This window comes from Impatiens glandulifera, chromosome 7 (assembly GCF_907164915.1).
Source record: "Impatiens glandulifera chromosome 7, dImpGla2.1, whole genome shotgun sequence".
Taxonomy (NCBI): Eukaryota; Viridiplantae; Streptophyta; class Magnoliopsida; order Ericales; family Balsaminaceae; genus Impatiens; species Impatiens glandulifera.
Genome location: NC_061868.1, coordinates 30,397,032 through 30,421,503, shown reverse-complemented (window position 1 = coordinate 30,421,503; position 24,472 = coordinate 30,397,032). Strand labels below are relative to the sequence as shown.

Here is a 24,472-nt window from a genome sequence, read left to right as displayed (position 1 = left end):
TGGGGACTAAGGGTATGTATTGCTATATAATGTATATGAAGATATTTGATCATTCCCAATTTGATCAAGGACTATTTGATATTTTTCCATTTTAGCTTTGCGCCATTCTCCAATGACCTCACTCTTTTATGTCCACGATTGCCATCTGATCACCCACAATTACAAGTCTCTCTCTTCCGGGTTCTTCAAGAAAGAGAGAGAAAGAAGATTCTAAATTCCTATATATTTTGTTCTACGAATTGCAGTGCTGTTCTTAGCTAAAGCAAGGGAGTCATAATGGGGAGGGTTTACGCTAAAGAAGAGCAGACTTTTCTATTCCGAATTGTTCTATTGCTCAACATGCTATTACTCTTCATTGTCTCTGTTTCATCGAGATCCGATCAGGAGATTAGGGACCGATTTTACGGTAATCTCTCTCTTAATTCGTCTTCTCCTGACACCGGCGAAGGCAGCATCGCCAAATTGTTCGATCGCGTTCTTGAAAAGGAGTTTTCCGAGAATGATCAACCTGAAGGTAAGTTTTTTTTGTGCATTTTTGTGTTTCTCTTTTTATGGATTTCTGGAAACTTCTTTTCCGTTAATTATCAACCCTAATGGTACTTCCTATTAACTGGTTTGATGTTCCTCGAGAAAGTTTAACTCCTCACTGACTCCATCATTATTTGCAATCTAATGTGATGTAGTAATGAAAATAAACTTCTAGCTTTTCATGCAAAAATAATTCATGGAATACGCTATTTATATTTCAAGCTCGTCATTTCTATTGCATTAAGTTCAAGAATTATAGTGGAATTAGCGGAGTTACATGACTGAAGCAAGCTAAAAAGGTTAACAATCTGTGACCTTATATGTACCAATTAGAAAAGAAAAATAAATGAGCCAATTTCTGGCATTTGGTGTTTTGTCCCTTTTTCTTTCAGTTGTATCTTGCTCAGGCAACTGATGCATCCTGAATTTCTTTTACCAAGAAACTTTAGAATCAGGAAAGAAATAGATTCAAATGGATCCTTAAATGACAGTAGCAAGAAAAATTTGTAGGTTAGCACCCTAGACTCAGTTCAATTGTTGTGCTTATGTGCATGCTTATTGAAATTGCACATGATTTATACCTGACATGATAGATACTTACATCTATCTATATGTTGACATTAGGGTCATGTTATTAGTGGTTAGCTTTAAGGCTCCACTATCTGCTTGTATCATTAATTTTAGTTATTGTACTTTTTTTTACATGTAATCAAATGCAGATCTAGTTGAAATTAATTTTCATGACATTACATTGTGATGTAATCTGCAGTTCTAATTTAATAAACTTACACAATTTATTAACATCATTAACAACTAAACAAGATAAGTGATTAGGCTTATTAAACCCTTGCTTGCTTTTGTGATAAGATAAACAGAATAAAGTTAAAAAGGACTGCACTTGTGAAGGACAAACAATATCTTAATTGTCCTATTATATTTTTCTGCAAAAAGAAAAACTTCCCTTTTCATTCTAGATCATATATCTGGAGTCTATAGTACAAACCTCATAGATACAAGTCTAAATTCATGGCCTATACTAATTTCAAAATAACACTAGATACATGAGATTCAAAAGTGTCAATCGGAATAAATTTTACTTTAGTGTGAAATGGTTCTTTTGACACTCTTTTACCTTGAATAGGTTCTGATGGAAGCAGCTTCAACAGTAGTGTAGCTGACCAACAGGTACATCTTTTTGTTAGAATACTATATTAAGTGAGTTCATTCATAACAACTTCCCTAAGCACACATATTCTTCTTTTGTTAAATGCATTAAACTTTTTGATTTTTTCTCAGAATTATGTTTTGATGAGCTTAAAGTTTCTTATGATGTCTTTAACTATAGGAGAATAAAGAAACTCAGTTACATGTGTTTTCCCCCAATTATAACCTCTAAACAAGGGTTGGCTAAAAGTTCAGTTCGTAGCCCTTTTGGTGTTTCAATTTTATTAATTTTGCTTGTCATGATATCTCGCAGTGTATCCTTGACATGTAAGTCTTCATCTGAACTTAGTTTCCGTGGATGACGTTTAATTATATGTTCTAGTGTTTATGCATGTTTGAGAGGGTTTAATAGTCTAACCTAATATTCATGCATGCTGATCCTCATTCAGTTGCTTACCATTCTAATTGGGCTAAAGATGGGTGTTTTAGTTTACTTCCACAGGCAGTACTGGAGACTGTAGCTAAGATTACTCACGACAAGCCAAAAAAGAATGAAACTCTTGAATCCAAGTAAGATTACACCATTCTTATAATATCTTCTTTATAGGTGGAATAAATAGCTAGTGTTATTGGCAGCACTAACTGTGTTCACCTTGTTTTTTCTAATACATTTGTTAGTGGGACTAGATCATTCCAACTTCAAGATGTGTTCTCCTTGGAAAATGAAGGTTCTGATGATACAACAACATTGATAGACAGGAAGGTACACAGATCTTTAGAGAGTTTGGAAGATAACTAAAATGTGTTGTACCTTTAGTAATAATACCTTCATTTTTTTTTTCTGAATGAACTGCAGGATAATGTTTTTGTGATGTCAAACAGGAAATCAAAGTATCCAGTCCTTCAAGTAGATCTGAGGTTAACCATGAAAACTTATTTTTGTCTTTTCTAAACTTCTCTTCTTGATGTGTTCTGTTTCAGAAGCTTCTTATATGTTTTGTCTCTAAACTTTTTTGATTAAGTTATTTGATATTCAAAGGAAACTCTTTTGTTGACATATATCCTTGTCCATTATCTCTTAATTATGTAGGTTAATTTCAGACTTGGTGGTTGTTATAGTTTCTGCTGCTATTGGAGGAATTGTATTTTCCTGTTTGGGACAACCGGTCTGTATCATTAAATTAAAGTTTCTCTTTATAAAAGGGGAGATGGGTCTATGAGTTGCTTTTGTTTTGCATTTATTTATGATTTCCGGTGCAGGTAATTGTGGGTTATCTTCTTGCGGGTTCCCTTATTGGACCAGGTGGTTTGAAATTCATTAGTGAGATGGTACAGGTATGCTTTCTGGTAGTAGGTTGCATTACTACATTGATCCTTTCCTTTATGAATCTTGCTATAATATGTTATGGTTCTCTTATGTAGGTTGAAACATTTGCACAATTTGGTGTTGTTTTCCTTCTATTTGCTCTGGGTCTAGAGTTCTCGTTGACAAAGGTTTCCATATTTTCTTCTTATGTTTATTATTTACAATATTTCTGATTCTATATGAAGTTTATTTCACGTGAATTATGTAGTTAAAAGTTGTTGGCCCTGTGGCTGTATTTGGAGGGCTCTCTCAAATACTTATCCTGATGGTATTGTGCGGCGTAACAGCAATGGTATAAGATAATAACAGTCATATTCATCTTGAGATTTCTCATAGTTAGGATATGAAATACATTACCTGAAATTAACTAATTTTAATATTTTTTATTACTGAAGTTGTGTGGAGCACAGTTATCCGAAGGTGTATTTCTTGGATTCTTCCTTTCAATGTCATCAACAGCAGTGGTATAGATGTCTTCCCTTCTAATATAACCTGTCTTTTATTTAGAACATGATCTAAACTATGTTGGTTCATGTATTTTGTTTGCTTGTACCTTCAAAAGGTAGTGAAGTTCCTGGTAGAGAGGAATAGCAGTAATGCTCTTCATGGTCAGGTTACAATAGGGACACTTATCTTTCAGGTGGGTTTTTATCAAGGGGAAAATTGAATGATGGTTTAATTTACTATACCTAAATGTTGCGTCTTTGTCATGGCCGTGACAGGATTGTGCAGTTGGTTTACTGTTTGCATTGCTTCCGGTTCTGGGTGGTAACAGTGGCGTTTTGCGTGGAATGATGTCAATGGGAAAACTGTAGGTTTACTTTGAAGCTTCAAAATGTCCTATATTATCCATAATCTTCTTGTGCAGTTTAGTTTGTTTATCTCTTAGTCTGTTCGTGCACAGGTGCCTTTCCTTGCTGTATTTGAATTTCATATTTAAATTTTTTATATGCTTTTTTTTCTCAGGCTACTGGTCCTATCCATGTACCTTTTTGCTGCATCAGTGTTAACTTGGTCATTTGTTCCTCGCTTTCTAAAGCTAATGATACAGATATCATCTCCGGTGAGAAATTAATAAAAAAATATCTATATGGGATTATCAGCAATGTTTAGCTTTCTGGTAAAAGTATATATGTACTATGCTTGGAGTAATATCATATGCGGAAATCTTCATAATTTTAACCTAAATTAAATGAATGTGTTGTTGCAATGTTAAGGTGACGGATCTCATCTCCCTACTCTCTCATTCTTGCCTCCTCCGTTTTAAGTTTCAACCAGTATTCTGTCCCTAACCCTCTTTGATCTTTCAAATAGGAACATCTTTCACATGACAGAATCAAGTTGTTTATAATGGTTGGCTATAATTTCATAGTTGCAAACCCACGATAGTACCTCTCCTTGTTTGACTCTCCCAAGTAGGGCAATGTTGCGTGTATGCCACAATTTATATTGTTAATTATAAATTGATAAACTAATACCAGGCAGTATTTTAATATGTTCCTATTTTAAAGATCTAATACATGATACAAAATCTTTGGTGCAAAATTTAAATGTCAAGTGTTTCTTTATATCATAAAAAAGCTAGCATTGTGATTTATTAAACACAATAATTATGATTTAACGGAGAAGTAAAAGAGAAACGGCCTAATTATAGCTCAAGTGACCTGACTCTGCTGATCTTCAGCCTTAATTTCTGACTAATTGGACTACTTGTTTTCTTTTAACTATTTTGTTTATGATAATTGACAGACAAATGAACTTTATCAACTAGCAGCTGTGGCTTTCTGCTTATTATCTGCTTGGGTAAGTCCCTTGCTGGACTGGCTGTTCTTTACTTCAATTAATAAGTTCACCACGGTCTGATTTTATATTTTTACAACAACCAGTGAATTTAATACTTTAATGGGTCTTAAGCTTAGTATTAACACCCTGTCATATGATACTGTTTGGCCTTGTTTGATGAAGGGTTATTTGTATTTAATCCGATTAACCTCAATCCCATCATCAATCAAATTCCAAATGACCCCTACCTTATTTTTTATAAAAATTAAATATGAAATACAAATGTATTTTAGTCATTTAACTCAAATAATCCTAACTAATCTACTTTTTCATGCAACAAGATTTTCTCCAAAAATCAGATTATCTTACAAAATCTATATCAAACAAGCCCTTGGCTGTAGGAAAGAAAGAACAGGGGGCATATGATTTTCTTATTCTCTTAATTATACATTGTCCACTTTCAGAGCAGTGATAAACTTGGTCTTAGTCTGGAGCTGGGTTCATTTGTAGCTGGAGTTATGATATCAACGACGGACTTTGCTCAACATACCCTAGACCAGGTTGTTATTGTTGTCACCAACTTAATATTATATATGTGACTTTGAGTATTTCTTATTTGTACCATGAAGAACGCATTTCCCTCATGAGTTCTGTCATTTTTACCTCATAAAAGTTATTCCTCACTGTATTTTGCTGTTTCACACAATATTTTTTTTGAAATGCACCAAGTAAGGGTCGAACCTGTGACTTTCACATAGAAAACAGATAAACTAACCACGGAGCTACACTACATTGGTGTTTCACATGATATTTTAATTCACCAAAAACCCAACATTTCCTTGCATCATTCTTTTTAGGCTTTTCTTGTTTTTTTTTCTTTAAACAAGGTCAACTTTTATATTTATAAAAATTTGTGAACACGTGCGGTAACCTACAATCTTGGATGTAATAGTATCACAAAAGATAGATTTGATTGAACGACTTATTGATCTGCTGGCTGTCTTTTGTAGGTGGAACCAATTCGTAACCTTTTTGCTGCTCTCTTCCTTTCAAGCATTGGAATGTTGATACATGTACAATTCCTTTGGAGTCATGTGGATATATTGCTTGCTGCTGTTATTCTGGTTATAGTTGTTAAGACTACTATTGTTGCTGTGATCACCAAAGCCTTTGGGTACAACACCAGGACATCATTTCTTGTAAGTTCACTGGCTGACAGCTGCATATAACATTTTAAACTTGTAATTTTTTAAAATCATAATCCCCACTCATCTTTCTCTTCTCGAAGGTTGGAGTGCTCCTTGCACAGGTTGGAGAATTCGCTTTCGTCCTCTTAAGCCGTGCCTCAAATCTTCATCTTGTTGAGGTGATTCTCTTCCAATGAAAAAAAAGTAATCTTACTACTTGTCTTCTTAATGGAAACTATATGAAATGGGTACAGTGAATTGCAATAAATTTGGGTAGTTTGTTATGGGACTGAATCTCAATTATTATTATTATTTGTTTTCCGTAAAAAAGGAATCCCCTGAACTTTGGTCAGATGTGCAAATAATCCTTTAAATGAAAAGATACAAAATACATTCGGAGATTACAATAGTTTAATAGAAGTTACAGAGAAAGCTTCTTTTATAGCGATGATTGTCTGTTTATTGGTCGAGGTAATTTTTAATTTTAGGGCTTATTTGATCCAACTGAAGTGTAGGCTGTTTTGTTGTTTTTTATTATTTATATCTAGTAACACTTGGTATACATGGTTATGTTGTTGTTCAGGGGAAGATGTACCTTTTGCTTCTTGGAACTACAGCTCTGAGCCTGGTGAGTTAAAGTCTATTTTTTGGATGATAATTCATTCAGATTATAATTTTAGATGATTGTGATTTTTGGAAAACATTACAAGTGTAGTTGTTTCCTAATCATAGTTCAGATGGAATTTGGAAAAATGCATGCCATAGTACATTATACGTATGAACGTTAAAAATACATAATTTTGGTTGAAATGGAATTGAAAATATAATCATTCAGGTAACTACTCCTGTCCTGTTCAAATTGATACCTGCTATGATGCATTTGGGAGCTCTCATGCACTGGTTTCCTTCTGAAAGCAACATACAAATTGAGGTATGTTTTGTTTCTCTCCTTCATGCGTCTGTCTGGCATTTATTATATGCACAAAAACTCAATAATTCCATTATTATTATTATTATTATCTTGTGCAGGAAAAAGCTTCAATGATTGAAGCCAGCAGATTGTTGTAATGGGGAAGTTTGGTTCTTGCTCCTATATTACTAGATCTTTCTCTTCTGATAGATGGATGGATAGGGATAAGATTTAGACTTCAGATAAATTAGCCAGTATACATATTGATATATATATATAGCCAGTACAATCATAGTGATATATATATATATATATATATATATATATATATATATATATATATATATATATATATATATATATATATATATATATATATATATATATATGATTTAGCAATCATACAACCTTCTAGAGATATGAACATTTAATTGTCCTGCTTATTAGTTTACACTTAAAAGTGTCAATTAGGACTCAAAATTTGAACACTGTTCCACATTCTTTTGAGTTTATTCTTATTGAAGGAAGTATCTATTTGCTAACTATAGAAATGTGTTTTTTTTTCTCATTTCTAAGGGTCATTTGAGCCTATTTGGTATCACATTTTGTGTTCCGGTTCATTATCTACAAATAATTTTATTTGTTAGGTTAGTCACGAAAATAATTTAAATCATAATTTATCTGCTAATTAAAAATACACAGTTATTTATTTTTGAAATATTTTACATAATTTCTTTGCTTCAAATGGATTATAATTTTTTTTAAAGGGTTAAATATTAAATTTATTCATGATTTTAGGCAAGCTTTTTAAATCTTAAATTTATCCATGGTCTCCATTTAAAAATTATGAGAAGCACTCTTCCTCAATGGACATCACCCAAAAATTCTACAAAAAGGAATAATTATTTCAAATATAATCATTCAACAACTAATCAAATTAGTATTTTTTTTAATATAAATTTTATTGATATAATTTATTATCTTCAAATAATTGGTTGATTTATTTGAATTTATAAAATAAATAGTTTCAAATAAAAGATTTGATTGTTGACATAGTATAATTGTATATACAGTATAAATTACCTTGGGTAAGAATTATAAGAAATGATGTATTATATATAGTGTAATATAAATTGTATAAATATAAATTTAAAATTATTATTATTATTTTAAATATTTATTTATATTATAAATAATATTATTTATAATAACTGTTATTATTTAATAATTAATATAATTTTAATTAAAATATTAAAAGTTAATTATAATATAAACTGTAAATTATTTTTATTTAATTTAAATATTGTTAATAATTATAATAAATAAACTTAAAATAAATAATAATATTTATAATATAAATAAATAAAGAAAAAAAATAATTAATAAAATTATCGTTATAAAAATAAATATATAATTTTTAATTAAAATATTAAACTATTTAAAAATATATATATTAAAAATAATTAAAATTAAATAAAATATATTTAATATATTATATAATAATAAATTATATATAATATTAATAAAAAGTTATATCTAGGAACTAAGTACTATTTTTATATAAAATATAATATATAAATTATATAAGGTTAAATTTATACAAATAATAAAAATATAATAAATATCATATTAAAATACTATTAAAATTATACCAACAGTGTTAGAAAAACCAAGCCCTACAAAAAAAAATGTATTAACTTATTCTTTGAAAGAACTATATAATATATAGTACATATTTCAAGTGTTACAAAATGTATAAACTCTTACAAAATTTAATATTCCTCTTCTACTTTTTTATTTTATAAATTATTATATAATTTTTTTAATTATATTTTAAAATATAATAATAAAAAATTATAACTAAATATTTATTTATATTTAACTAGTTTAATTTTATAATTTAAATAATAATAATAAATACTTAATTACTTATTTTTATTTAATTTTTAAATTTTTATATATTTTATATCTATGTAAACTAAATTTATATTATAAAAATTTTAATGTGACAATTTTATATCTAATATATATATAATAATGTTTAATTTTAAAGTGACTGAATTGTCGAGGTCTATAACTATGATTAATTTGAATACGTATATGAAAGTAAATGAATATTTGGGTCGGATCATATGTTTATTCGCCCACCCATAAACTTAAAAATTTAAATTAAAAATGTAATATATACAAGTTTTGAACTTGCAACATAAGCTCAATGTATTAAGAAATTAAACTAATAATACTTTGCTTATGTTTGGTACAAGGTATAAGACTGTTAGTTAATACTTATGTACAGTAATATTTAGGTATAAATTGTACCTTGAATGAGGTATAATATAATACATATTCTAACTTGTTACAAGGATATATAAACTTTTATAAAATTTAATATTCCTCATTTGCCCTTTGATTTTATAAAATTATTAAAATTATAATTTCTTTATTATATTTTAAAATATAATAATAATAATAAATTATAACTATATATATATTTAACTAGTTTAATTTTATAATTTAAATAATAATAATAAATATTTAATTATTTTTATTTGTTTTTTAAATTTATATATATATATATTATCTCTATAAACAAAAATTATATTATAAAAAATTTAAATGTGACAATTTTATATCTGATTAAATATAATAATTATTTAAAAACAAATAATTTTAATAAATAAGGATGACAATTTGAAACCACCTCGCAAAAACTGAAATGAATTGCCCCGTTTGGGCCGTTTTTTTCCGAAACCGAACGGAGATGGGGCGGGGATGGTATTTGTGTCACCCGTTCCGCCCCGCCCCGATCTCACCCCGTTTCTGACCCGAACACTATAAATATAATTAAATATATTAAATCACCAATATATTTATCTATTTTTTATATTTTTTTATATTTTATAAGAGTAATAAGTTTATTTCTTTATAATAATATAAAATTTTAATATATTACAATATATATCATATTAAAAATTCTGTTTATATAATTTTATTATTTTAAAAAATATATATTTTATTAACGGTGCCCCGCGAAATTTCCTGAAACCGAACAAACCGAATGGGGCGGGGATGATATTAAAAAAATCTCCAAAATAAAAACGGGGCGGGGATTGTAAATGAATTTCCCGTCCCGAACCGCCCCATTGTCATCCCTAGTTATATATATAATTAATTTATAAAATAATATTTTATTACATTATTAATAAATAATATTTATAATTAATTATATAAATTAGTGATATTATTATTATTATTATTAATTAATAAAACTTATATATATAAATTATTTCTAAAATTAATTTATAATTATACCCTTCTAATTTAAAATATAATTTTATTAAAATTATTATTATTAATTAATATATAAATAAGTTTTATTTATATAATTATATAAATTAAATTATGAGGAATTATATAAAAAATAATATAATTCATATAATATTATTATTTATTTTAAAAATACATTAATATGATAATTATATATTATTTTTATTAATTTTAATATAATTAATAATACAAACTACATCTAAAATAAATATTAAGATACTAATTTATATAAATATGAGGGCAAAATGGTCTTTTATATTTTTACTACTTTCTTATACCACCAACCAAACACAAAAATAATAAAATCTATATAATTTATACCTATTTTATATTCCAAACCAAACACTAAAAACCTATATAATTTGTACCTCATAATACATCCTTACAATTTATACCCCTTATAATTTATACATATATTATTAATACTATCTACCAAACATAACCTTTATATTTTAAATTCAATTTAATTTTTTTTTTTATATTTTAAATTCAACTTCAAAATTGATGTATGACATTTTTAACCATATAACTTCAACATTTTAAGCAACTAAACTAATAATATTTTTAATCCGTTTATATAATTTAATATATATATATATATATATTTTCATAATTATATATATATATATATATATAATTATTATTAATATCAATTATATATTTATACATAAAATTATAAAATATATTAAAAATCTTAAGTGGTGTAATGATAAAGTGTTCATTATGCATAATAAAGACCGAGTATTCGAATCTTACTCGATGTAAATTTGTAATAATTATAAAAGGAACAAAAAAATATATTGGTTGACGAAAGTGAATTGGTAAATGTGTGATAATAAAACTGTTGTTTGACGGAAATGAGTTGATAAATGTCGATAAAGAAGAGATGGTTGGGCAATAAGAAATATGGTCGGTAAATAAGAGATAGTTGGATAATAAGAGATGTTAATTAACGAAACCGATTTGGTAAGTGAGTAAGAATAAGATTGTTTGTTGAACGAAGTAAGTTGATAAAAAGTCGGTAAAGAGGAGATAGTTGGTTGACGAAAGTGAATTGGTAAGTATGTGAGAATAAGATTGTTGGTTAACCGAATGAGTTGATAAATGTCGATTAGGGGTGTTCAATATTTGGTCTGAACCGAATATCCGACTGAATTTGAATTCACCGAATTCGAATAAACCGAATTCGAAATATATTTTCGGTTTTCGAATCGAATTTTAAACCGATTCGAATTCAAATACGGTTTTCGGTTTGGTTTTCGTGTTTAGGTTTCAACTCGAAAACCAAACCGAAAACCGAATTCATTTTTATTATTTATTTTTATTATATATTATATAACTTATTACATATTTATATTAAATTATCATGCACCTCCTACTAGATCCCTACATTAAATCCATAATCCCTAATTCATTTTCCCATTTCTCTAGTTATCAACACGTCTCAACCGCCATATATTGTCGTCAGCGACACTATTTTACTTTCGTCGTTTAATTGTCGAATATATATTAGCGTTAAGCTAAGTTTGCGTGATTTATATTTATTTTATAATTTAAGTAGATAAGATCTCTTTAACAACTTATTTATTTTGTTAACTCTTTTTAAAAAAATTATCTTATGGGTAGGTGATGTTCTATATTTAGTCTAAACCGAATATCCGACCGAATTCGAACCGAATTCGAATTTACCGAATTCGAATAAACCGAATTCGAATTTACCGAATTCGAATAAACCGAATTCGAATTTATTCAAATCGGTTCGGTTTTCGAATTTGCTTAAAAAAAATAAAAATTTGAAGAACCCGAACCGAAAACTCGAAGAACCCGAAAACCGAACCGATGAACACCCCTAATGTCGATAAAGAGGAAATGGTTGAGTAACAAAGAATTATGATTATACGATAATTTTGATATTTTGTTTTTAATTATAAGTACGGAAATCTCGATAGTTAGATATAATAATTATTTTAAAAAATTAATAATGTTAATTAAAAATTAATAGTCATATATATAATTAATTTATAAAATAAAATTTTATAATATTATTATTATAATTAACTACATAAATTAAAGATATTATTATTATTAATTAATACAATTTATATTTATATAATTTATTTTTGAAACTAATTTATAATTATAACATTTAATTTTCAAAATTATTTCTATGTTATATAGATTATTAATGTTGAAAGAGAATCACAATAAAATGTCCAATAATTATATACTTAAAATTTAAATAATATAATAGAGAATATGAAATATAAATATGATATCGTAATACAAAACTCATAATATGTTTGAATCGGCCGGATATATAAAACTTATAAAAAAAATGACTATTCTCCGAGTGAGAATAAATGTAATTTGATTGGTAGACGAGACGATGTATTAATAAAATAAAAACTTTAATTCAAATATAAGAAATCCAACTTATTTAGAAACTTATGCCATGCTTTTTAATTAGTTGTAAAAAGATTTTTAAATTGTGAATATAAAATAAAAAATTTTCCACTTGGAGTTATGTTTTTATTTTTTATTATTTAAATAAAAATAATTATTTTAAAAAATATAAATGTATAAAAGTTAAATTTAAACAAAAATAAATGTATCTTTAATAAATTTTTTATTTTTTTAAAAATTATTTAAAACTTAATTAAATTTATAAAGAGAATTATAGGAGAAATTTAACGAAATAACCCTCATAGGAGGGTTATTTCCAAATGTAGCATATGTTAAATGATTTTTTCAAATATAACCTTTTGCTTATGCAAAAAGACCTTATTGCCCTTAAATTAAAAAAAAAACAGTTTCCCGGATTCCCCCATTTCCCTTCCTTTCTCCCCTTCAGTTTTTCCTCCCTCTCCTCTTTTCACATTTCCAAACGACGAACTCTCCCCGAAGACGACCGACTGATCCAAACCCCACCTCTCCTCGACGACGATCCAAGTCCCTAAAACCTCACCTCTCCCCGACGACGTTCCAAGCCCACGAAACCCCACCTCTTCCCCGACCCCCGACGACTATCCGAGCCCCCGACGATGATCCAAGAAGAACGACTATCATTGAAGGTGAGTTTTTCCCGTTTTATGTCTTTTACCTTCCATGCATCTGTCGAATGCTTTAGTTTTTTAGTGTGAACGACTATCCAAGCAGAAGCAGAACGAACGACTAAGGTTTTAGTGTTTATTGTTTAGGTTTAGGTTTATTGGCTGACTAAATCGTTTTGGGTTTAAAATGCATCTGTCGAAGGCTGTTGCAGGTTGTCGAAGACTGTCGCAGGCGAATATGCATCTGTCGTCTGCGACAGATGCACATTCGTCTACGACAGATGCACATTCGTCTGCGACAGATACACATTCGCCTGCGATAGATGCATATTCGCCTACGACGATTACGATATGTATCTCTCAATCTCTATTTTGTGTTTTGTTTACTTGTCTATGCATGTGCTATTTTGATGTCTATAATCCATGAATGAGCATCACTTCACTAGCTTTTACGTATGAATGTTTTTGGGGCACACATAATGGGCGTTGAGGATGGAGTGAGCCCGAATGAAATGGGTAATAATAAAAATGTGTGTGGAGAGGTGAATGCACAAAGGGATGATCAGAGAGAACCTTCAGAGTATTTCTGAACGACGAGGAGACTGATAATGGGAAAAACGATTGACGTGGTGAGGGGTGAGTTTGATTTAAATGCTATGTAAAAGAGGAACAATTCTAAATTTGAATCCAAAGAACTAGATTTTGATTGATTGATATGTTTGTGAATTAGAAGGGTTTTATTTTCATCACTGAGTGGTGGTGTTTGTTGTTGCAGTTTTTTTTTGTCATAACCATTTTTATTGATATCAGATTACTAAAAATGATGTTTAATTGTTGATATATGTGTTGAGAAATTAAGTTTCATTTAAACCAATCAGACATGTCATGATATTGATAATTAATAATTTACTGTCCAATCTAATCATCATTAATCAAAATATTTATATTATTGATGTTTTGTACATAAAATGAGTGTTATTTGAAAACAATCAATTGGAGTTGGGTACTAAGATTTAATCATTCTCATCATTATTTAAATTATCACCATATATCATTTATTGTAAGACACTTAATTTGAATGTTCTAAACAATTGTAAAAATGTCTGACAAAGTCTTCGCCATCAAATGAACATCGCTCTTTTCATCGTTATACTGTATTGCATTGTCGAACACTAGCCTCATATCAGCAAAAATGTCACGGACATTCTTATAACCAGTTCCATCATTGACCTCCATTTGATTCTTTATAGTACTGAAGTACATAGGTCTGTCAATAACCTATACACACTTTCCAACATTAAAATCAATAGAAATGTAAACCAGAAAAGAAAAAAGTACCTTAACTCATAGTAGTCATCCAACCCAAGACCTTCAATATCAACATACTGCATAAAGGGCCATGCCCACTTGTGCTGAGTTATCTGATAAATAAATCACAATGTCAGAAAGCAAACTAACATTGTTTGTACAAACAACCAAGTAACCAAAAGGTCGCAGGCGAAAAATGCATTTGTCGCAGACGAATGTGCATCTTTCGCAAACGAATGTGCATCTGTCGCAGACGACATATGCATATTCGCCTGCGACAACCTTCGACAACCTGCAACAACCCTCGACAGATGCATTTTAAACCCAAAACGATTCAGTCAACCAATAAACCTAAACCTAAACTCAAACACTAAACACTAAAACCTTAAACCATTCTTCCATTTCAGCATGCATGGAAGGTAAACGACAGAAAATGGGAAAAACTCACCTTCAATGTTGCGGCGTTGCCTTAGGAGTTCGTTGCCTCGGAAAAAACTCAATTTCAATGTTGCAGCGTTGCTTGGGAGTTCGTTGCCTCGGAGAAAACTCACCCTCACCCTCAACCTTTGTTCGTTCTGCTTTTTTTCGTCGTCGGGGGCTTGGATTGTCGTCGGGGGCCGGATAGTCGTCGAGGGCCAAATAGTCGTCGGGGCTTGGATCGGGGGCTTGGATCGGGGAGTCGTCGAGGGAGAGGGGTTTCGGGGGAAGATGAAGAGGCAGTTTGGAAAGGAGAAAGAGGGACCGTTTAGAAATATGAAAAGAGGAGAGGGAGGGAAGAAACTGAAAATTTTTAATTTTTTTAATTTGAGGGCAAAAGAGACTTTTGCCATAGGCAAAAGGTTATATTTGAAAATTTTAGTTGACCCAAATTTCATAATTATAGTTATTACTATTGAAAGCATTTTAAGTTTAAGCGGGATCATACCTATCATCATGGGTGTTATACTAGTTTTTTTTTATTAAAATTTATTTTTTAATAAAATATTAGATCGAATTAAGAACGCTTTAGTTAGAAACTATTTAGATTTAATGAGTGAAATCAATATAGAACGAAACTTTAGGGGCAAAATACAAATTTCCTCATTACGAATCTCGGGACTCCTAGAATCCGCTCAGTCCTTGTAATTGGTCTGGTGAAGTTAGCAAGAAGGCGAAGAGGTGGGAGAAATGGAGGTTACTAAGTTTCGATGCCAAAGGATCGGCTGCAATGTCACCTTCACGGAAGATGAGAATCCAGAAGGTTCTTGTACGTATCACGATTCGGTTAGTGTTTCTTTCTCTGTATTCTTCCATCTATTCTTCTTTACTTTATCGATTCTGGCATAGCTGAAGAGGTTTAGTACACTAGTATCTTTTCTTACTTATTTATCTTCTGCGAATCTAGGAAAGTAATGGATGCGGCTATAATTGTTTTCTTTATCAGCTCTCAAGGTTTAGTAATTTTTTATTTGTTTTTTTCCAATTTTAGGAATGTATAATGTGGAGAATGAACTGATCCATAAATTTTGACAGTATGTGGTTAGCTGATCAGTAGTTAGTCTTAGTGAATTGATTCGAAATAGAGTGGATGTAGGACTTGTTTCATAGTCCCAACCACTTTAAATCTTTGTTTCTTCTTCTTCTTCTTCTTAACCTGTGTTAAACATGTAAAAATCAAGTAGAAGACCAACATATAATGATTTGTTAAACTATAACATCCTTGCTTAAAGAAACTTGTTGAGGTGAAGTTCCAGACTGCACTTAAGTCGTATGCATATCAATCCAATGCAGATTTTTTCTTTCTATGAGAAATGTTGGGAGCTTGAAGTTGGTTAACCATGTGTATCTAGAATAGTTTTTTGCTTCTATCAAACTTATGATGTCCTATTGGGTTTGTTCATTTTGAGCTTCTGAACTGTGCTATGATTCTTATTATGTTCTTAGAAAAGCTCTCATGTGTTCAGGCTTCTACTCTGATTTGGTGATTATAAAAAAAACCAGCACCAAACTATCCAGTTTCATATTCTGGGATGTTTTTGTATGATACTATGGCTACTATGCTTGTTAAATTATAGCCTATTCTGATTTTTTTTGGCTACTGATTAAACCTTTCCTTCTCCTTGGTTTCTTGAAAATCTGTGGATGGCTTGATTGGCAGGGGGTAAGTCAGCTGTATGTTTCTTTTTACATATTTTTTTACCCTTATTATTATGCTAAAAAATAAACTTGGTATTTATGGTCGCAGCCTCTTTTTCATGATGGAACAAAGGAATGGAGTTGTTGCAAGAAAAGAAGTCATGATTTCAGCTTATTTCTAGAAATTCCTGGGTATGTAGTTGTACCTGGCTTTACGAAAAACCATTGGAATGTTTATTATTCTTAGGAACCCGGTTCTCAAGATACGATAGTTGTTGCTGGATGTTATATTCAGATTGAACTGATATGTGTATTGCTTAAGTTGATTAATGTTATATATGTTAGAAATTAGATTTAGGGAGAGAAATTGAAAGAGGGATTAGGATTTAAAAAAAAACTTTTTCTTATTTTATTTCTCTACACCTACAATCTTAGTTTTTAGAACTCTCTTTAGAGTTCCATATCTGTTTACAACATTTAGAACTTTATAGAACTCTATGGAATTTTCTAAAGTCTTTTAGATAAGATTTCTCTAAAATATTCTAAATAAGATTTCTCAAATCAAGTTTATATTTCAACACTCCCCCCTTAAACTTGATTTGTAACTCCTAGCATGCTTCTTATCTTAGCGAACGTTTCTTGCTTAGTGGTTTCTTAAAGATTCCGACTATTTGATCTTGAGACATCACCTATTTCAGTTTGACTATTTGATTTGTAGTACTCTTTCTATCATCCAAATATCCACTCTAATTGCTATCACTTTGATGTATCAAAAGATTCGCTTCACAACTTTGAAGTGTGTGACCGTTGGAGCTTCCATATAACGACTAACGACTCCAACACATATATCTGGTCTTGTAGAAGTCATATATCGTAAACTTTCAACGATACTTCCATAGAAAGTTGGATCCACCTTTTCTCCTTTGTCATCTTTGCTCAACTTGATGCCACATTCCATCGGTGTGCCAACTAGATTAACATCCTCCTTCTTCGTATTCTTGATAACTTCTTTAGCATAGCTTTCTTGAGTGATGAATATTCCTTCATCTTCTTGCCTAACTTAACTTCTATGCTAAGATAGTATGTCATTTGACCAATATCCGTCATCTTAAATTCTTTGGTCATATCCTTTTTGAATTCGTCGAACATCCTTGGATTATTCACAGTAAAAATCAAGTCGTCCACATATAAGCACACAATCAAAATATCATCACCTTGAGTATTGATATAGAGTGCATGCTCATATGGACACTTGATGAAATTCTTGTTTTGAAAGTATTGGTCAACTCGAACATTCCAAGCTCTCAGTGCTTGCTTTAAATTGTACAATGCCTTCTTTAACTTTAATACTTTCTCTTCATGACCTTTCACTCTATATTTATAGCCCAATGGTTACTCAATAAGTCAATATAGGCTTTTCCATCGAGGAAGCCATTCAAAAATGCTGAATTAACATCTATTTGGTAGAACTTCCATTACTTTAGGCTGCCAAAGAATTAACTAGGCTAATAGTTTTAAGACGAGCAACATGAGCAAATACCTCATCATAGTCAATGCCTTTTCTTTGACTATAGCCTTTTGCTACAAGTCTTGATTTATATCTCACCACCTCTCCTTTAACATTCTTCTTTGTTTTATATAGCCATTTAACTCCAATTGTCTTGTGTCCTTGTGAAAGTGTAGTAAGTTCCCAAGTGTCATTCTTCATGATTGACTTGATTTTTTCATCCATGGCAGATTTTCACTTTTCGCTTTCCACCGCATCTTAATTGATAACTTAGAGGTTCACAATCACTAAAAAGTCAAAATAAAGTAATGTCATTTTGATTTTCGGTTACCTCGTAAAGTTCTTCAATGCTTCTGTATCGTGGTGTTCTCTCACTTGAGCTTGCTTCGAACAAACTTGGCATTGGTAAGTAGGTGGAGTACACTCATGAAGCTCATCTATCCTTGAATGCTCTAATTCACCTCCTCCTTCAAAGTAAGTAGGAGAGTTGTACTCATCTTTTTGAATGTTCCAATCCCAAGTATCTTTTCATCGAACTCCACATCGCGACTTATGATAATTTTCCCATTGTTTGGATTATATAGTTTATAGCCTTTGGAACTTTAATCGTAACCTACAAACACGAGCTTCTTGCTTTCATCATCAAACTTTGTTCTTTGTTCATCTGGCACATGAGCATATGCAATGCTTCCAAAGACTCTAAGATGAGAGATCTCGGGCTTTCTTCCACTCCATGCTTCTTGTGGTGTTCTCTTGAAACTTCTTGTTGGGGAGCGGTTCATTAAATACACCGCGCAAGGCACAACTTCAGCCCAAAACTCCTTAGGCATTTGTTTTCTCTTGAGAATGCATCGAGCCATGTTCAATACAGTTCAAATTTTCATCTCAGCTACTCCATTTTGTTGAGAGGATCTTGGAACTATCAAGGGATGACGAATTCCATGGTCATCAGAGTACTTATTGAACTCCTTTGATGTGAACTCTCCTCCACAATAAGATCTCATGGCCTTAATGGAAAACCACTTTATTTCTCTATACGAGCTTTGAACTTTTTGAAATTCTTGAAAACCTCTAACTTCTCCTTCAAGAAGTACATCCACATTTTTTTGAAAAATCATATATATAAAGAAGAGTATTTATTCTTACCGAAAGAACTTAGATTGATTGGTCCACACGCATCTGTGTGTATGAGTTCAAATGGCTTTGTAGCTCTTGATGTTGATTCCTTTGGAAAACATTTCCAGAATTACTTTCCATGTAGGTATCCTTCACGTAGCTGATCCAGATTGTGGATGGAAGCTAGGCCTCTCACCATCTTCTTATTCGCTAGAAGTTCAAGACTGCCAAAGTTGAGATGCCCGAATCGTAGATTCCATAGCCATGATGGTTCGTTATAGCAAGTTTTGAGACACTTTGCTACATCAGTATGAATGTTCAGAAGAAACATTCTATTTTTTGATATAGGCACCTTGAAAATCAAGTTATTATATAATCTCTTATGTATAGGTCATGCACCTTTTTCCAATACTTGTCCCAAATTAAGAATATTGTTCTTCATGTTGGATACCTAGTAGACATTTGAGATGAATTGATGACTTTCATTTTCAAGTGTATGAGAATGTTGCACTTTCCCTTTACTGCTATCTTTGACTCATCTCCAAATGAAACATTTCTACATATTGATTGATTTAGCTCCACGAACATGCTCCGATCTCCACACATGTGGTTGCTTGCACCAGTGTCAAGGCACCATATGTTTGTTTGGTCTTCAATTTTGTCTTGGTGCGTGAGTAATAAAGTCTCTTCTTGTATGACTTCTTCTACCTTGGTCGGGTATCTACACTCAGATTAATAATGACCAAACTTGTTGCAGTTGTAGCACTTGACATTAGATTTTTCATATACCTTGGCCATGAGTTTACTCTTCTGCGCCCTCTTGTAGCTTGTGAATATAGACCACTTTCTCCATTGTTGAAGTTGTTGTTGGGACTACTCCTTCCTTCTCTTCCTTGTCCTTGTTCTTGCCCTTGTCCTTGTCCTTGCCTTTGTCCATGAACTTGGCCACGAACTCGTCCTCTTTAGCTTCCATGAACGTTATCTTTGTTTTATATTTAATTTAGTAATTGCTTCATGGCTTTTTTTTTGTTTTTGTTTTTGCTTCCTCTTCTATTTTTCCTCATAGGTTTGTAGAGAGTCATTAGTTGCTCAATAGTCATAATACTTAAATCTTTATTCTCTTTGATGCAGTAACAATAAAATCGAAGCTTGAATTTAAAGTACGGAGATTTTTTTCCATGACTTTGACTTCACCAATATCTTCACAATTTCTTTTTAATTGATTAACCACACTGTCCACACCCAATACTCTAGAGAAATAATTCGAAATTGTTTCGGATTCCTCCATAAACAACAATTCAAACGCACCTAAGAGTTTGAAGACGAATCTTTTTAACTTGCTCGACTCTTTTGTTGCAAGTTTGAAGCTTATCTTACACTTCCTTAGCAGTAGTTGCATTTGAAATCTTCTCAAATGCATCTTCATCTACCGATTGATGGATGATGAAGAGAGCTTTCTTGTCTCTCTTTCTTGATACCTTCAATATTTGAATTTAAGATTGACTTAGTGTCGTTTCATCTTGTTCCTCGAAGCCTTTCTAGACACCGTCCCATGCATCTTGAGCTCCTAGTAACGCCTTCATCTTTATACTCCAATTGTCGTAGTTGGTCTTAGTGAGCACCGAAATTTGAAAATGAATCCTCAATTTGTCATCTTTTATTAGGAGCTTATAGCTCCGATACCACTTTGTTAGAAATTAGATTTAGAGTGAGAAGTTTAAAGAGGGATTATGATTTAGAAGAAAACACTTTCTTATTTTATTTCTCTATACTTACAATAGTGGGGTTACATCCCTATTTATACTCGTAATCTTAGTTTTTGGACTCTATGTAGAGTTCCATATTTATTTACAATATTTAGAACTCTATGGAATCTTTAAAGTGTTTTAGATAAAATTTCTCTAAATCTTCAAGATGAAATTTCTCTAGAATCTTTTAGAAACAACTATATATTATGATATTTGGGCAATGTAATACTAATGAGGCCAAATTAATACTAACCCAAAACATCAAAATCAAAATCAAGTTTATATTTCAACATTATATTCCTGTTCTGACTTCTGAGTAATCTTGTGAAGGATTTGTCAGATAAGTATGAACTCACATAAAATAATAGTTCAATGCTCTGGAACTTCACTTGATATGCTACCTACAAAGAACAAAAAAACCTTATAATTTTTTTTTAAATGTTCCTGTTACAAACCTATGCAGATATCAAAATTGTAGATTAAGTTCTCACTTTTTGTTCTCTACAAATGTTATTGACTGTGCAATCCCTCCTTTTTTTTCCTTTTTCTTACCCCTTGCTAACATCAAGATGCAAGGTAGGGAAACACACAACTGAGAAACCAGTGATAGCCAAGACAACCGGGGCACCAAAAATAGTTTCTACAGCACCAACTTACTCATCTGCTACGCCAGCAAAAGAAGTGTGCTCCAGGTGTCGCCAGGGATTCTTTTGTTCGGATCATGGTATTTTTTCACCACTTTGTTAACAATAATTATTCTTTCAAATTTCTTATTGAAAGAGTTTACATTTCATGCTAGTCTTCCAATTTGTGGTTATTTCATATTTAGCAAGTAATTTCATTTTTCCTTGGAAGTATAGAAAACTTGGACTTTTGTCATTCAATAGAAATAATGCAAATAAAATGTAACCTATAATCAGACACATTTCTTAAATGTTGGCTAAGGCCTTGTTTGATCTGGGTTATTTGAGATTTATTTCAAATCAATTCATCAATCACATATTTTTTTTTTGAATTCATCACATCATCCAACTCATCAACCAAACTTTTAAAAAAATAAAAAAAAGTCATTATATATTATACCCTACATCAAACAAGATTTCATTCAAATAGCCTAAGATCAAGCAAGGTTTAAGTTTGATATTAATTTTTTCAGGTTCACAAGCCAAAGAAGTGAAACCAAAAGATTCGAGTGAAAGTCGCTCCAATGTCGGGGAACCAATATCTGCTCCAACGAAGAAGATTGTTGATTTAAATGAACCCCAAACATGTAAAAACAAGGGATGTGGGGAAACTTTCAAGGAAAAAGATAATCATGAAACTGCATGCAGTCATCATCCCGGGCCTGCCGTGTTCCATGACCGTATGAGAGGGGTAAATACATTTAGACTTTAGACATTGATCTTGTAATTTTACTTATATCCTGAAGGATAAATTAATATGCTAGTTACATTCAACCACATATGGATTCACATACAAAAACATTTTTAAAAAGTGTTTCCAAAACTCGGTTTTTAGAAATCTCCTTGATGATGATCTGATAATTGATTCTTTTTTCTTTTCTATTTCCAGTGGAAATGTTGTGATATTCATGTGAAGGAATTTGATGAATTCATGACCATTCCCCCATGTACAAAGGGATGGCACAATGCTGATGCTGTATGACTAGAGAGAATAAGAGTGAGTTTCTTCTGTTGTTTTTTCCCTTGACCATTTCATTAGAAATCTATCCTTGTACATTTGTTTCTGCAACAATTCTTCTTAAACTGAAATGTCTTTTGGTCATGTAATGTTTTTCCTGCAACATATTTCCAGTATTATCTTTGTTTTTTGTTTTTTTTGTTTCAATGTGATATTAAACCAATAATTGAGTTTTGCTTTTCTCTTTTAATTGGTGTAATATCCAGTATGTAATGTACAATTTGGAATAGTAATTTGGTATAATATCTCTTCTAATTATTTGATGAGGAATATGCCCTATTTTCAATTTTTTATCATGTTTTGAACATAGTTTTGATTAGTAGTTGGAAATTAGGAGTAGATACATTGATCGAGTGTTCAAGTACATATAGTTTAAAAATTATGTGCAAATATGATTTTGCTTCCAAAACTTGTGCAATGCTCCTTTATTTTTATTTTTTTTGTTAACTTTGTTAATTCTTGTTATCACTTTAGAAATAGAACAATATTGTGTAGAGATGATTTATGAACATAAGGGAATCAAAATATTTTTCTGTTTAGTGGGACAATGTATTATTTTAGGACTGATTTATAAGGGTATATATGGGGCCAGATCTGCTGTCCCTTTAAATGTTCCGCAAGCTGTGCCGTTTTAAAATGTCGTTCTCAATTATAAGAAAAATGTATTTTTACTGCTGCCCGACCCCATCTCTCTTCTCTCCCTCTAAAACAATTTCTCACAATTTCTTCACACTGACAAATACATTTACGCTATAGAGAAAGGGGCTCAAAGCTAGGGTTTTTCAAAATCTCAATGATAGTTGTCTTCGTCTCAAATCGTCTTCTCTACAGTTCTAATCTCTTGCAACCTGTGAAGCTATGGTTTGTTGGCTCAACATTCGCCTTCGTCGGTCAATCGATTATGCTCTCTTGCTGCCCGAAATACTAGAGGTATTTGTTTGGATTCAAGTTTAACATTGGTTTTGAATATACTTATTAATATACTCAATCCAAACAACATTGTAGGGCGACTTAAATTTAACAGAGATTATAATTTAAATGTTTAACTATAAATATTTTCAATTATCTAAACTAAGTATTACTTAATTGAGTTATAAAAACTTGAATGCAAAAGAAATTTTCTGGCACTTTCAAGATAAAAAACAGTAAATTATTTTCTTAATTTTTTTGTGTGCAAATGAAACACTTGACCTAATACATTCTTATAAATGAGACATTCTCATACTTCATTTATTTGATTTGATAGATAGGTTAAATGAAGGCATATAAATATAATATAGGTAATTGTTATATGCTTAATTAATTGGTTCAGAAATATCTTATATTTATCTCACAAATTAAGTATATAACAATTACGATAACTATTATAACATATTCCTGGCCCAATTAATTAAACATATAACAATTATCTAAATTATATCTATACACTTCAGGTAACATATTTATCAAATAAATGAAGTATGAGAATGTCTCATTTACATATTATGAGAATGTACTAGGTCAAGTGCCTCATTTGCACAACTTTTTTAAGGAAATAGTTTAGTGGTTCTTATCTTGAAAGTGACAGGAGATTTATCGGGATCTTGTATATAAGTTTTATAACTCTAATCATTAATACTTAGTTTAGATAATTGAATAATATTTATAGTTAAACACTTAAACT

The 24,472-nt window shown here is 30.7% G+C and overlaps 2 protein-coding genes across 3 annotated transcripts; both read left to right on the top strand.

The window, feature by feature from the left end:
* Nucleotides 1-143: 143 nt before the first annotated feature.
* On the top strand, nt 144-7,231 carry LOC124945229 (K(+) efflux antiporter 5). The gene is made up of 20 exons (XM_047485622.1): nt 144-514; nt 1,670-1,713; nt 2,195-2,262; nt 2,371-2,455; nt 2,549-2,610; nt 2,783-2,858; nt 2,953-3,027; nt 3,115-3,186; nt 3,267-3,350; nt 3,454-3,522; nt 3,621-3,698; nt 3,781-3,869; nt 4,025-4,121; nt 4,808-4,861; nt 5,305-5,400; nt 5,851-6,039; nt 6,129-6,206; nt 6,611-6,655; nt 6,863-6,958; nt 7,057-7,231. The coding sequence occupies exons 1-20, from the start codon at nt 277-279 to the stop codon at nt 7,093-7,095; spliced, it is 1,734 nt and encodes a 577-aa protein (XP_047341578.1). The 5' UTR covers nt 144-276; the 3' UTR covers nt 7,096-7,231.
* An 8,492-nt stretch (nt 7,232-15,723) lies between these two features.
* Nucleotides 15,724-23,076, top strand: LOC124910339 (cysteine and histidine-rich domain-containing protein RAR1). Of its 2 annotated transcripts, XM_047450971.1 has the most exons (6): nt 15,726-15,885; nt 16,760-16,762; nt 16,847-16,929; nt 21,678-21,832; nt 22,265-22,482; nt 22,681-23,076. In XM_047450971.1, exons 1-6 carry the CDS (start codon nt 15,790-15,792, stop codon nt 22,771-22,773), a joined length of 648 nt encoding a protein of 215 aa, XP_047306927.1. In that variant the 5' UTR covers nt 15,726-15,789; the 3' UTR covers nt 22,774-23,076. The 2 variants fall into 2 exon arrangements, with proteins under 2 accessions (XP_047306928.1, XP_047306927.1); XM_047450972.1 differs by lacking the exon at nt 16,760-16,762 and having other exon boundaries at nt 15,724-15,889.
* The last annotated feature ends 1,396 nt before the right edge of the window (nt 23,077-24,472 follow it).

Bases quoted from the DNA above. Each gene is read 5' to 3' on its own strand.
- LOC124945229 (XM_047485622.1), top strand. From the start codon at position 277: ATGGGGAGGGTTTACGCTAAAGAAGAGCAGACTTTTCTATTCCGAATT. The intron at 3,870-4,024 runs GTAGGTTTACTT...TTTTTTTCTCAG, and splicing joins ATGATGTCAATGGGAAAACT to GCTACTGGTCCTATCCATGT. The intron at 6,207-6,610 runs GTGATTCTCTTC...GTTGTTGTTCAG, and splicing joins CAAATCTTCATCTTGTTGAG to GGGAAGATGTACCTTTTGCT.
- LOC124910339 (XM_047450971.1), top strand. From the start codon at position 15,790: ATGGAGGTTACTAAGTTTCGATGCCAAAGGATCGGCTGCAATGTCACC. The intron at 16,930-21,677 runs GTATGTAGTTGT...GCTAACATCAAG, and splicing joins TTATTTCTAGAAATTCCTGG to ATGCAAGGTAGGGAAACACA. The intron at 22,483-22,680 runs GTAAATACATTT...TTCTATTTCCAG, and splicing joins TCCATGACCGTATGAGAGGG to TGGAAATGTTGTGATATTCA.